At 36.7% G+C, this 13,880-nt stretch overlaps 1 protein-coding gene across 1 annotated transcript in view; it reads right to left on the reverse strand.

The window, feature by feature from the left end:
• dcbld1 (discoidin, CUB and LCCL domain containing 1) overlaps positions 1–13,880 on the reverse strand; it is a 43,812-nt gene that overhangs the window by 18,667 nt on the left and 11,265 nt on the right. Inside the window, exons 3-5 of the mRNA XM_088625826.1 lie at positions 5,648–5,791; positions 4,852–4,903; positions 2,850–2,922 (exon numbers count right to left, since the gene is read on the reverse strand). Of these exons, the coding sequence (XP_088481952.1) occupies positions 2,850–2,922; positions 4,852–4,903; positions 5,648–5,791 (269 nt within the window). The remainder of the gene's footprint in view (positions 1–2,849; positions 2,923–4,851; positions 4,904–5,647; positions 5,792–13,880) is intronic.

The raw sequence follows: 13,880 nt of genomic DNA on the forward strand, positions 1-13,880 counted from the left end.
TGAATCCACACTGATTTTAATCTTATATATTGATACCAACTTACAGCAAATGTAAAAGCTGTGGGAGCTCAGACTGGGTGTGCCAATCTATACTCTTCAATTTTAATTTACCACAAGCAATGTGCATTTAATTATATAAAAGGGTATAATACTGATTCTAATTTTAAAGAGTACTAGTCTCTCTAGTCTGTGATCCAAACTTATCATTCAAACAAAGATGTATACCAAGTGCAGAACTGATGGGGGAATTATTGCTTCACTAGTTGTACGTGAGTTATTACAATTAAGTGCAATACAGGAAACAAGTAAATCAACTTTAACTGCATTCAGAAATAAAAACTATGTTTGAAAATATATGTATGCTAATGCTTGCATCACATTTCTGAAACCACTGCATATGAATGTTCACCAAATTTGAAGAGGACTTTCTTTCCTGTTAATACCAAAAGCTGAAACCTAACAACATAAACTATAACTTATATAACACCAATGCAATATGACGAATGCCATTTAAGCTTAATACATATCTCCAGATATTTTTTTCAAATGAGACTAAATGTCAAAGAAAATCTGTGGAAAAACCCCAAATCCACAAATGTATTTCAGAAATGTGCTCATTTTGAGATGGACAAGAGGAAAGATTTAAGCCACTCTACATTATGAAAGTTCCACCTTTTCTATTACTACAATTCAGTACTTTTCGTCCTGGCGTGGTCCATTGTTAACTGAATCCCTGTCAATGGCTAGTCGACGAGGGCTTTCACACACAGACATCCTGTTACAAAGCATGGGAAAAGAGGTCCCTCTCTGTATACACTCCAGTGTTATTCGCATTTAGCATATTATAGTGTTTTATTATGTAATTATAGTGACACTTTCATGTAAAATCCTAGGTTCAAAGGAGGAATTTATTCACTTATTGCTTTTTGAGATATTTTATTGCGTGAAAAACTCATAGAACATCAGGAGTTTGAAAGTACTGTACTTGGATCATTTCAAATCATTAAACAAAAGAAAGTGCAAAACAAACATAACCATGTGCTTAAAACACATATGAAAGTGCCTACACTACAGTTTTTCACATCATATTTCAAGCCTCACCCTGAGGAAGATGCTACTGTGGCTTCCCTACCATCACTTCCTGAGGCATTGAACTTCACTGAGAAACTCAAGTCTATCTCTTCAACAAAAATACTTAAAAACAAAATGCTATGTGCTTATTAACCACTATGGGAAACTCACTCTCCATTTTCTTATCACTGTTGCCTCCTACCAACTTATCAGTACAAAAGTAAAAAAAAAAATTCAAAGTAAACTGGAAGTCTGAGAGTAAAATGGTAAATATTTTATTAAATATTGCATTTGTACTGATATAGGTTTTAGCCTAGATGTTTAATCAGGACTTTGTAGTCAGATCAGTGTTTTTGTACGTTAATGGGGGGGCATTTTGATACCAAAACTAAACTTATTTGCTAAAATATTGTAGCAGTCGCTTCACCCCTACCTGGTCTTTGGTATTGAGACACCCTGGGGTGGAAAAATATTTTTAAACCCAATCATCCCACAAGCCTAACTCAGACGTTGAACGTAAGAATTTTGGTCAACACTCCAGACTCTACAAAAGTGAGATCCGAGTCAGGTGCTCCTCTGTCTCATCTTCCAGTCCACCCGTCCCCAAAGCAAAGGGAGAAAAGTTGTCCATAAATCCTACTGAACGTAGACAAGTGCAGCTGTACATTTCAAGTTAGCAGAAATAAACTTGCATTCAGCAAAAGAAGTCACTGGGTAGTAATTTCAGGCCAAACCTATCTGAATATGAATTGTGTTTGTGAACATCCTTTTCACAATTCCTGATTTAATAAACATAAATAATGAATAATCCGTACACGTACAGTATATAGCACTTTTCTGGACACTCCACTCAAAATGTTTTACAGGCAATGGGAACTCCCCTCCACCACCAATGTGTTGCTCCTAGCTGGATGATGCAACAGCAGCCATAGTGTGGTGAGTGTTTGGGCACACATCGGCTCTCAGTGGGGAGCAGAACAGAGTAAAGAAGCAAATTCATAGATCAGGATTATTAGGAGGCTATAATTGGTAGAGACCAGGGGGAAACTTGGCCAGGACACCCCTACTCTTTCCGAAAAACTGATTTTCACATAGATTGTTGTTGCTAAGGTTATATCATACAATTGTATAAAAAATAACCTAGTACACACCTTAAAATAAGATCAACTGCTTCCATTTCCTATAATGTATTCCTCTAGACCTTCTAGAAGCACAGCTTAGTTTGGATGACTTGTGATGTTACACAGATGCTGAGTGGGCATCAAGTTATACACATAAACAGCTTTATGTATAGCCTTTCTACAAACAATTTACAGAAAGAAATAAGGAAATTCACAAATTAAACGTATTTACTACATCTCCTCTTAGGCACAGATAAAAATAATAAAAAAATTTTTTGTATATTAATACATGCTGTTTTTGCTCTTTGGAAATTGACATAATGGCACAACAGAGTAAACTTGCATAAGGCTATGTAGTGGTTTGCCTAACTAGCTCTTTGACCCTCTTTCCTGGTAACCTAGTTTCCAACGCGTCCCAGTTCACAGCTGAACAGCAGAGGACAAGAAAGGAATGAGGAAGATTCAGATCTGCTAGAGAGGAGGGAAATGGTTGGTTGATGGCACATAACGTTAGCAATGTTGCTCCTCACCTATCATCACAGTTGATGGTTCTTGCAACTGGAAAGCACATAGTCACTTTCTGTTGTAACACAACAATAACACATAAATCACATACATGTATTTTCTCTGTTCAAGCATAAGAACGTGTTTACTTACATGTCGATATCCCTGTGAAATGTCCCCTGAAACATCACCCGCTATTCCTTTGCAACCTGCAGGACAGTATTTTCTAGGAAAAAAAAACATAAATATACTCAAAAAGTAACATATTATTTGAATCCTACCTAACACTTTCTTTTTAAACTATCAATTTAATTGTTCACAAAGGCAACACTCTGTATTGTTTTAAATATATATATAAAGACAGAACTTCTTACATCTATTTTAATTGAAAAAAAATAAAAAATGCTGATAACATTTTAAAATGTAAGTATTTTTAAGACAATTAGATCCTCACTTGCCTAAGTATTCAATCACTTGCTGGTTCATCCTTAAATCAGTTCAAGTGTAAAAAGAATAGTTTGAAAGGTCAGAAAAATAAGTGCAATGGTCTCAAATAAGTGCTACAGCTCACATCATATTGCAACAAACTGACCATGAACACTAAGAACTAAGAACACTAAGGATAATTTTGGTTTCTGTAGTCTTTCTGATGTATGAGTTCTTTGAGAACAAACACGGTTTTCTGAACTCATACATCAGAAAGACTACAGAAACCAAAATTATCCTGCAGCTAGGATCACACCTTCCCCCTTCTCTTAACGACAGACTACTTTTCTTTTAAATTCTCTCTATTCAATGTAGGTTTAATTTCACACCACTCTACACCTACCCTGACTTCACACCTCTTGATTGTTCTTTGTGTTTTGTTTTCCTTTAAAATTAAATCCATCACTTATCTATGGCCTTTCCTGCACTTTCTGAGACCACCTGGTCTCCATCACCCCACCTATTTATCCATCGGTTAATCGGAGACTTTATGACATAACCATACTAATTGCAATTTAGCGTATAGGTCTTCAAGTATAGAAAGCACACAATTAAAAGTGAAGACTAGCCTAAAACAGCACAATTTAAAATGATATACTCTTTAATGGAATTAATCAGTTTTATATTTCCCCCGAGCATTTAAAAGCAGTTTAACACATAGCAGTTTATTGGCTTTTTTTACAACCAGTGGTGGAACAAAAATTAAGTCACATGGGATGTACTGAAACAAGAAATGTGGGAAATACCTGCTGTAAGTCTCAGGAGAAAATGTGTATGAACTGTACCGATCACGACTTCTAACAGTTCTCTGTCAGGTGCACTGAACAATTCTAATTATGATGCGTACACATATAAAATCCATCCCATCACTTGGAATTCATCAAGACCATTCAGTCACTGCTTTAAGTGGGGTTGAGAAGCTTATTACTGCTGAAGGAAGAAGCAGCTGTCGCTACCCACTTCACCTTCTACTATCCTGCAAAGGTGTGTGGGAGGAGACTCCGAAACAGGCCAACATTTATAAGGACTCATAAAGTCTCTTTCATAAATGCATGACTGAGGCATGTTTTGTCTACTAATGTTATAAAATTTAATTTGTAGATTCAAATAAAAACATTTCTCTCACATCTTGTTGAGCTACATTTGTCTACATTATTTTTTAACCCCTATAGTATTGGTATGGTATTAGAATCCCTAATTAGAACAACTAAGAAAAATATGTCACATACTTTGTTATAGAAGCAATACAATTAATAACAAAATGTATTACATACTGTAACAGCAAGACTAACACGACAAACACTAGTACTTAAAGTGGCTATAGAAAGTATACACACCCTTTCTTAAGATATTTTGTGGCCTACCAGCCTGAAATCAGAGTGTGTCAACAGTCTATAGGCACTATATATTCTAAAAAAAAAAAACAAGTTGGATGACAGATACTTCTGTTCTTTTGCCTCCAGTGTTTGTTTCTGCATAGGTTTTTCACACACTGTGCACATAATTCAGCACATGGTGCGGCAATTCATGACCTCCTCAGCTGCTACAGGCAGGACACTGCAGTGCATACTTCCACAGCACTGATCAGATTTAATTAAACACACGCAAGACATATGTTGGGAATATTTTCATCTCTGTGCCAAAGAACACACTGCAAATTAACTCTTACCTGTACTTTGAAGCTGAAAAATGGCTTCCTTTGTCTAAGCATGTAAGGAGATCTGACAGGAAACACAACACAAAAAACAAAACGGTGAAAAGGAATCTCATCATTTAAAATCCGTTAAAAAGTAAATAAAGGATGTTTACAGAAGAGGAAATCTATTTTAGAATTCACAATGTGGAAACTTTAAATAGCACAGTATCACTGCCTTTATTTTAATTTCTCCAACTGAGGTTAAATGAGAATAAAAGTAAATGATACATAATTGTTTTATTTTTTTTAAATACAAACCAAAATGTTGCATTCCTAGTTTACTGCATTTCCAAATGTGTTCATTTTTGTTTCTGGTAAAACTAAACAAAAGAGGTAAAATACAATTGTTCCTGGGCTAAGACTTGACTTATAATATTAATCATTCTGTTTAACTAAAAACAGATTCAGCATCAGTGCTTTTCTGTGCTGGCTTTAATTACTGTGTGGTTTATTATGATGTTTATCACAAGTTCCAGGCTCTACCAGCTGTACAGCCTGAGCAGAGCATGGTATGGTTCTGCATGTGATGCACACCAATTCAGATTTTGTTCAGCCTCTTAAAACTAAATAATTAATGCGTACTAGAAATAGTGAAGCTCTGCATTTAATACTTGGGCAATGGTAAACAAAGGAAACAGGAACTATTCATTATGTACTGTATATCCATAATTATATGTAGATTGAAATGCTCTGGTCAAAATAAAGTCAGTGCACATATCCTTCTAGAAGATTGTTTCTTCAAATTTAACTGCGTAAACAAATAACAAACCTTTGCGATCACTTGCTGCATAAGAGAGAAGGAAACCTCGGCCTGATATGTGACTCCTGCTTTGAAACTGAACCGCAATCTTGCTGGAGTCCACGTGGACCTCTCTTGTGACACCATCCAGGCTTCCACAGTACGTCCCATAAACTAAAAAAGAACAAGTAGTGTAGAACTAATTTAAAAAAAAGACTCTAAATATGACCATATCGTTGCCTGAAGGCAGTTACACTTTAAACAAATCCACTAAAGATTTTACATATAAACGGTTGGCTGTAGCTTAGAGTGGTGATTAGGATTTAGGACTCCTGACTGGAAGATTGTGGATTCAAATCCTGGGTGTGGCACTGGTGAGCAGGGTATTTCACTTGGATTGCTCTAGTACATGGCCAGCAGTACAGTTACAAATGCAAGTTTCTCTGGATAATAACCAGACACACTTTATGAGATTAAAGCTCCTCTTCATCTTACTGTGTCCTTTATTTCACAGATAGTGATTCTACCCTACATGTGTAGCAAGCACATTCACACTATATTTAGTGTTGACCTTTTTAATCCTTCTCCCAAACCACTAAAGATTTGTTAAGATTTGAAAAGCACTCTGCTAATGCCTGCTACATTTTTACATGTATAGGCAGCAACAACTTAATGCAAAAAAAGATAGCAAAATCAGATGTTTTTAAGCTCTGTCCTGCAGACTATAAATACCGAGTGACCACGGTAACTCCTCAAACTGGAATGCCAATATGTACCTGTGAAAAATAAAAAAAGACACAGAACTATATTTTTAGACATTTTTATAAAACCATCTGGACCACTGCTTTCTAGATTTTGATTTACTTTAGGGATGGGTCTGAATACATCGAAACCATTGCCACCTAATCTCTAATAATTCCATAAATGTATTGTCCCCTTCCACCTGTCTTCCTCATTCCACTGCAGACTGCATTCCTGAAATTGTTAACCGTTTGCTTACGTACTAATGTTCGCTGCCTGTAGAATTTTAAAATACACTTCCGATAAGATCATACTCTCATTGAAGCTCAAATTGCTCCATCACCTCTGTTTTTTTCTTGCTCTTTGTTAGAAAAGTTTAGACATTCCCTCTTGTACGTGCTCAGAAAAATAAAGTAAGAAAGTACAAATTTGTTTTTGACAGCCTTTAAGGTCTGTTGTGCAGGCTATTCAATGGCTCACAGTAGATCGTTTTCAAAATAACTTTCATCTTGTCTTGTAAAGCACTTCCTCCCTTTAAAAATAAACCCACTGAAAACAGATGCTACCCCAAGACACAAGCATCAAACTTTAGACAAGTTATCTCTTGTACAAAGGGTAAAAGAGTAGCTCCCAGTGCTTGCCAAAGTCTTTTCAAGTGTAGCTCAGATGATGATTCGCCCAAGGGAATCCACACCTAAACAGCCCTTTCATTTACTGTACCAACACAAGATTAGAAATATTCATGGTCTTCCTGAGGGAAAACACTGCACTGCTTGAGCAATAGTACAGCACATTAATACATACATGTAAATTATTAACTAGGAACATTTTCAATGAAATTAAATATTTATGCTTTCAAAAGCTTTTTAAAGTGTCTTTTTCCATATACATCGAGTGAATCTCTTATAACATCTAGCCTAGGCTTGACAATTCCCACCATCTCCACCTCCACAATGTCCTCGTAACTTCATCCACAACTACAGGGCAGCAACCACCTGGTGACGTACAGTACTGTAACCATTAGGCACGAGCTGGTCCAATACGGAGCAGATCCCACCCAGAAGTGAGAAACTGCTATACCAGCTTAATTGGGAAATTTTAGCAAGACCAGAGTTTGCAAGCTTGAGTGGAATTTAGCCAGGACACTGGGTTTAATAATCCTATTCTTTTGATCTTTACATTAATCTTTATGCAAGTGCTTAAAAAGCCACAGTTCCACAGACAAAAATATAACTCCACAAATCGCACTGTCACAGTAATATTTAGATATAAAAAATGGGGAAAAAGATTTATGTTATGGCATTTATGATAATGTTATTAGTAGCCATGAGACCTTAATCTTTAATTTGTAAACTGAAATTAAAGCTTTCAATAGATATGGCTGACACAGTGCTGTGGAAGTTGTAACAGGGATGCAAAGCCCTGCATTTTAAACAAAAATGTGATCGTCTGGACTGACGGAACTAAGTTACTTTGAAGATTCAGAATATTTTATATTTAATGATGACCCAGGTACTTAATGATACTATAGTTCATTTGCTAATTCACTGGAGGCCAATTAAAAGAAAAAAATGACCAAATACACTATAGTATTCAAAATAGCTTTTCTAAAATCTTTAGCAACATTCTAGAGCATACACATCAATAATGTTTTTGTATTTGTACAAGATATTTATAAAAAATATTTGGAACAGGATAAAAGAAACCATTAAAAATAGGTTCTTAATTTGCCATTTTTTATTTTACTACAGCTTTGGACCAGCGTGTGTCAAAATCAACCTCAGACCTTAACCGTTTACAAAAAAACTCCACTGTGAACTTAAACAATTACTACCATATGTGACTTCAAAGAAAGAAAATGGAAAACATAAGCACCTCTTGAGCAAATGATGCCTCAGTCATTTTAGGAGCTCTCAATCCCATACTCTTACAAACTACACGGAAAACTCAACATCTTGTCAATTTCTAGTAATAATCCCAGTTTATTATCTACTCACTAGGAAAAAAAAACATTTATACTTGATGTTCTGATTTTATTCTAAAAAGTATTAACCAGATTAAAATTCATCTGGTATGATGTTCGTATATCTTATTTGAGTGGTCAGTTATATGATTCTATGCTGTGTCCTTCCCCAAAGTTAAGGTGAATCCATGGGTCATAAATAAAATGGCAAAATAACTAACTTTTCTATCTTGGTCGGAATGATGTATGAAGAGAATTGTTATACAACGGACAAAAAAACTGCTACAGATTTAGATCTTTATTTTAAAAGAAAGACAATGAGATAATTTGTGTACAGAAAATTATATTAATTGCTTCGTATTTAATTTAAAGCTATTTTGAATTAGCAAAGAAATCCTGCCTTATGAAAACATTTTTCATACATTTACACTAAAGTAGATTAATCACTATTATGCATATTGTATATGGCAATACAGTATCTGGGATGCTAATCAATAAGCAGCAGTAGCAAACTATATATAGTAAAATTATTTTTACTAGAACCTATTAAGATCTAAATTTTACATTTTGCGATGCAGCGAATCCTCACCCATTTTGAGGGTTACATTCTTGAAAAACTGCAAAAATGTAATGCACAAATAGAAGATTTATTGGGGGGGAAAACAGGGTCACAGGAATGAAGTCTAACTTTTGGGGCATCACCACCCAGAATTAACCAATAATAATTAAGTAAGGAAATAACAGTACATAAACTATGTAATTCTATTCATTTTTCTTAATATACTGTACGTTCCAGCATTCTCATTCACACCATTAGGCCAATAGATGATGTTCTCTCACCCTTTACAAACTTATCCAACATCTCCACTTTCTCACGTTAACACCTAACTGGTCTGATTCTTATCATTAGAGCCATTATCACCATCACCTTTATGCTTCATAGTTATTGCAAAGCACAAAAATGATGAGAAAGACCCACACATATAGAACACAGTGAACAGCCATCTTTGGTATTTATCCACCACGATGCTACATCATGACACTCTAAGGTTGACTATATGTCTGCACACAGAGTCACAGGCGAAACAGTAAAATACAGCCCAGCAATCTGTGAAACATACCTCAATAACCCGACCGTAAAAGATGGAAATTTACAATCCACAAAACAGCAAACAGCCAGATTTTACTGTATAAAACAGCAGTTGATCTTATTTTAAGGTGTGTACTAGGTACGTTTTTATACAATTGTATGATAGAACCTTAGCAACAATCAATTCGAAAATTAGTTTCTTGGAAAGAGTAGAGGTGTTACCCCAGTGTCCTGGCCAAGTTTCCCCATGGTTTCTACCACTTATGACCTTCTAATTATCCCCATCTCTGAGTTGGCTTCATCAATCTGTTCACCTCCCCGCTGATAGCTGATGTGTGGGGAGCGTACTGGTGCACTATGGCTGCCGTCACATTATCCAGGTGGGGCTGCACATTGGTGGTGGTGGAGGGGTGTCCCCATTACCTGTAAAACGCTTTGAGTGGAGTGTCCAGAAAAGCACTACATAAGTGTAAGGAATTATTATTATTAAAGCAGAAAGTATTGCAAAGACTGTCCATAGACACAATGTGACTTATCTTAAATGCAAGTGCTTCACATGACCACCAGAATACCTGCCAACACACAAACAACTGCCTCAAAATCCATGTCCTTGGACAAGGTATGAGGAAGGCTCATTAAACACGAAGTATTTAAACAAAAGAACTGAGGTTTGGCAGTACCAGGGCTATGCTAGACAATGTCCATTGACACACAGGTAAGAGAGAGGCAACACCTTGTGAACACAGCTGCAAGATTAAGCAGACTTCTCTGGCTCTCTTGGCCTAACACCTGACAAATCCCCAACATAACAAATAAGAGCATAGCCAGAAGAACACATGGAAACCTACAGGAAGCATGTGCAACTGGAACACCGTTTCTCATTATGCTTACCTTATTTGAAATAATTCTTGGCAGAAATCACTTATAATATTCAAGCATAAGGAGCCACAGCTGATGAAAACCTTTCGGTAGAAATTCCAGAAGAAAAAGGTCAGGGTTTCTCAGGTGTTCATTCCAATTCAGCTTCTACCATTAAACATAGGGAAGTATGACTACAAGATTTAAAATTTTAACAGAATGGTATCAAGAAAAAAAAACATCTTATAAACTAGACCAAGGATTCAGTGTGGATTATTCTCCAAGAAACTACACAAGATTACCCATTGTACAGATCACAAAGTGTGTGCCGCAAGTGAAATACAAAAGTCAGCTGAAAAACTCATGACCACCTTTAAAAAAATAAGTTTTAAAAATAACACCACTGATTCACAGGGATCCTGGTTAGGAAAAAATAATGAATGTGCAAGCATATGAATGCAAGCAGAATCATTATGGTTTCATGGTCGTGAAAGAAGAATGTATGATCTTTGTTAAGTTTTTGTGCTCAGTTTACTAGGAATATCCTGGACACAAACATCTAAACAGTCGTTTTAAAGATAAACAGGACTATATATTTGGGGGGCATCCCAGAGTCATTACATTTGATACACTATTGTATCACATAATGTACAGGCCTAGCTGAAAGAGTTGCTCAAAGTAAGAGAGATGGATAAGAAAACAGAAGACAAGAAACTAAACACTCAGATTTATCTTGTTAAATTCATAGGATTATTTGCTAAATGCCCATAATGTACCCTGAATACTGTACTGAATACCTACTAAATGATATATATATATAAATATTACTTCAATTTATCCAGCACGTAATATCAAACTGTGCTTTGTGCACAAATTATACTAAACTTAAAGTACCTAATCCACTCTTGGGAAACTGCATCCTGAATCTACAGATTGTCCTCTATACCAAGCTCTGAGGTTAATCAATGGGATTTGGTCTGCTGAGCTTTCTGTGTCTGCTTTAAACAGCAGTCACAAAATAAAATTGAGAAAGTTCTGAAGAAAAACTAATATCTTCTTTGAAGAAGGTGCAGGGACATATTCATTGTGCTGCCAAGATTTATTTATCAAAAAAGGACTGTGAAAGTCATAAATTGCTAATGGGCGTGGACACTGTTGGAAGCACTACAGCACAGAAGTTTTTACAAGCTCTACATCTGCAACATACATTTTACAGCAGGAAGTAGACGTTGTCTTGTGGGATTCCTGTTGGAGACCCTGTACAAGATGTCTGTTCACTGGTCTCTGAATCCCAGATACCACATTCCATCCCAGCTCATTTCACAGATGATCAGTGGGACTCAAGTAGGTCACCCACAACATCCTTTGGATGATACGTAAAACTGAGGTCCTGACTCTCTGTGGTCATTAAAAATCCCAGGGCATTTCTCAAAAAAAGTAGGGGTGCTACCCCAGTATCCTGGCCAAATTTCTCAATGGCCCTTACCAATGATGGCCTCCTAATAATCCCCATCTATACATTGGCTTCATTACTCTGCTCTCCTCCCAACTGACAGCTGATGTGTGGGGAGCGTACTGGAGCACTATGGCTGCCATCGCATCATCCAGGTGGGGCTGCACATTGGTGGTGGTGGAGGAGAGTCCCCATTACCTGTAAAGCACTTTGAGTGGAGTGTCCAGAAAAGCGCTATATACAGTGGTGTGAAAAAGTGTTTGCCCCCTTCCTGATTTCTTATTTTTTTGCATGTTTGTCACACTGAAATGTTTCAGATCATCAAACAAATTGAAATATTAGACTAAGATAACACAAGTAAACACAAAATGCAGTTTTTAAATGAAGGTTTTTATTATTAAGGGAAAAAAATAATCCAAACCTACATGACCCTGTGTGAATAAGTGATTGCCCCCCCTGTTAAAACATAAATCAACTGTGGTTTATCACATCTTTGGAAAGCTGAGTTCAATTTCTCTAGCCACACCCAGGCCTGATTACTGCCACACCTGTTCTCAATCAAGAAATCACTTAAATAGGACCTACCTGACAAAGTGAAGTAGACCAAAAGATCCTCAAAAGCTAGACATCATACTGCGATCCAAAGAAATTCAGGAACAAATGAGAAACAGAGTAATTGAGATTTATCAGTCTGGAAAAGGTTATAAAGCCATTTCTAAAGCTTTGGGATTCAGCGAACCACAGTGAGAGCCATTATCCACAAATGGCAAAAATATGGAACAGTGGTGAACCTTCCCAGGAGTGGCTGGCCGACCAAAATTACCGCAAGAGCGCAGCAACGACTCATCCAAGAGGTCACAAAAAACCCCACAACAACATCCAAAGAACTTCAGGCTTCACTTGCCTCAGTTAAGGTCAGTGTTCATGACTCCACCATAAGAAATAGACTGGGCAAAAATGGCCTGCATGGCAGAGTTCCAAGACGAAAACCACTGCTGAGCAAAAAGAACATAAAGGCTCGTCTCAGTTTTGCCAGAAAACATCTTGATGATCCCCAAGACTTTTGGGAAAATACTCTGTGGACTGACGAGACAAAAGCTGAACTTTTTGGAAGGTGTGTGTCCCATTACATCTGGCGTAAAAGTAACACAGCATTTCAGAAAAGGAACATCATACCAACAGTAAAATATGGTGGTGGTAGTGTGATGGTCTGGGGCTGTTTTGCTGCTTCAGGACCTGGAAGACTTGCTGTGGTAAATGGAACCATGAATTCTGCTGTCTACCAAAAAATCCTGAAGGAGAATGTCCGGCCATCTGTTCGTGACCTCAAGCTGAAGCACACTTGGGTTCTGCAGCAGGACAATGATCCAAAACACACCAGCAAGTCCACCTCTGAATGGCTTAAGAAAAACAAAATGAAGACTTTGGAGTGGCCTAGTCAAAGTCCTGACCTGAATCCAATTGAGATGTTGTGGCATGACCTTAAAAAAGCGGTTAAGGCTCGAAAAACCCTCCAATGTGGCTGAATTACAACAATTCTGCGCTGTAAAAGACTCATTGCCAGTTATCGCAAACGCTTGATTGCAGTTGTTGCTGCTAAGGGTAGCCCAACCAGTTATTAGGTTTAGGGGGCAATCACTTTTTCACACAGGGCCGTGTAGGCTTGGATTTTTTTTCCTTTAATAATAAAAACCTTCATTTAAAAACTGCATTTTGTGTTTACTTGTGTTATCTTTGTCTAAAATTTCAATTTGTTTGATGATCTGAAACATTTCAGTGTGACAAACATGCAACAAAATAAGAAATCAGGAAGGGGGCAAACACTTTTTCACACCACTGTAAGTGTAAGCAATTATTATTATTATTATTATTATTAATAATAATAATAATTAAATAAGGTTGTGTACAACATCTTGCCAGGCTATAAATCAGTGTTTATGAACACTGCAGACTGTCAATGTCAGGGTACCAACTTTGTCCAGCTTCCAAAATGTCAGCAGCATGATACTGATTCATTTTTTTTTGTTTCTCATCCTAACTTGAGCATGGCTTAATATTTAATCACCTCATCAGTTATGCAGAAAACCTTCTCATGTAGTTTAGATAATTAACTGTTAGGAAACATTAAATTCACATTGAACAACAGAACTCTGCTACA

The sequence above is a fragment of the Lepisosteus platostomus genome, chromosome 3 (genome assembly GCF_059453375.1).
Source record: "Lepisosteus platostomus isolate fLepPlt1 chromosome 3, fLepPlt1.hap1, whole genome shotgun sequence".
Lineage (NCBI taxonomy): Eukaryota > Metazoa > Chordata > Actinopteri > Semionotiformes > Lepisosteidae > Lepisosteus > Lepisosteus platostomus.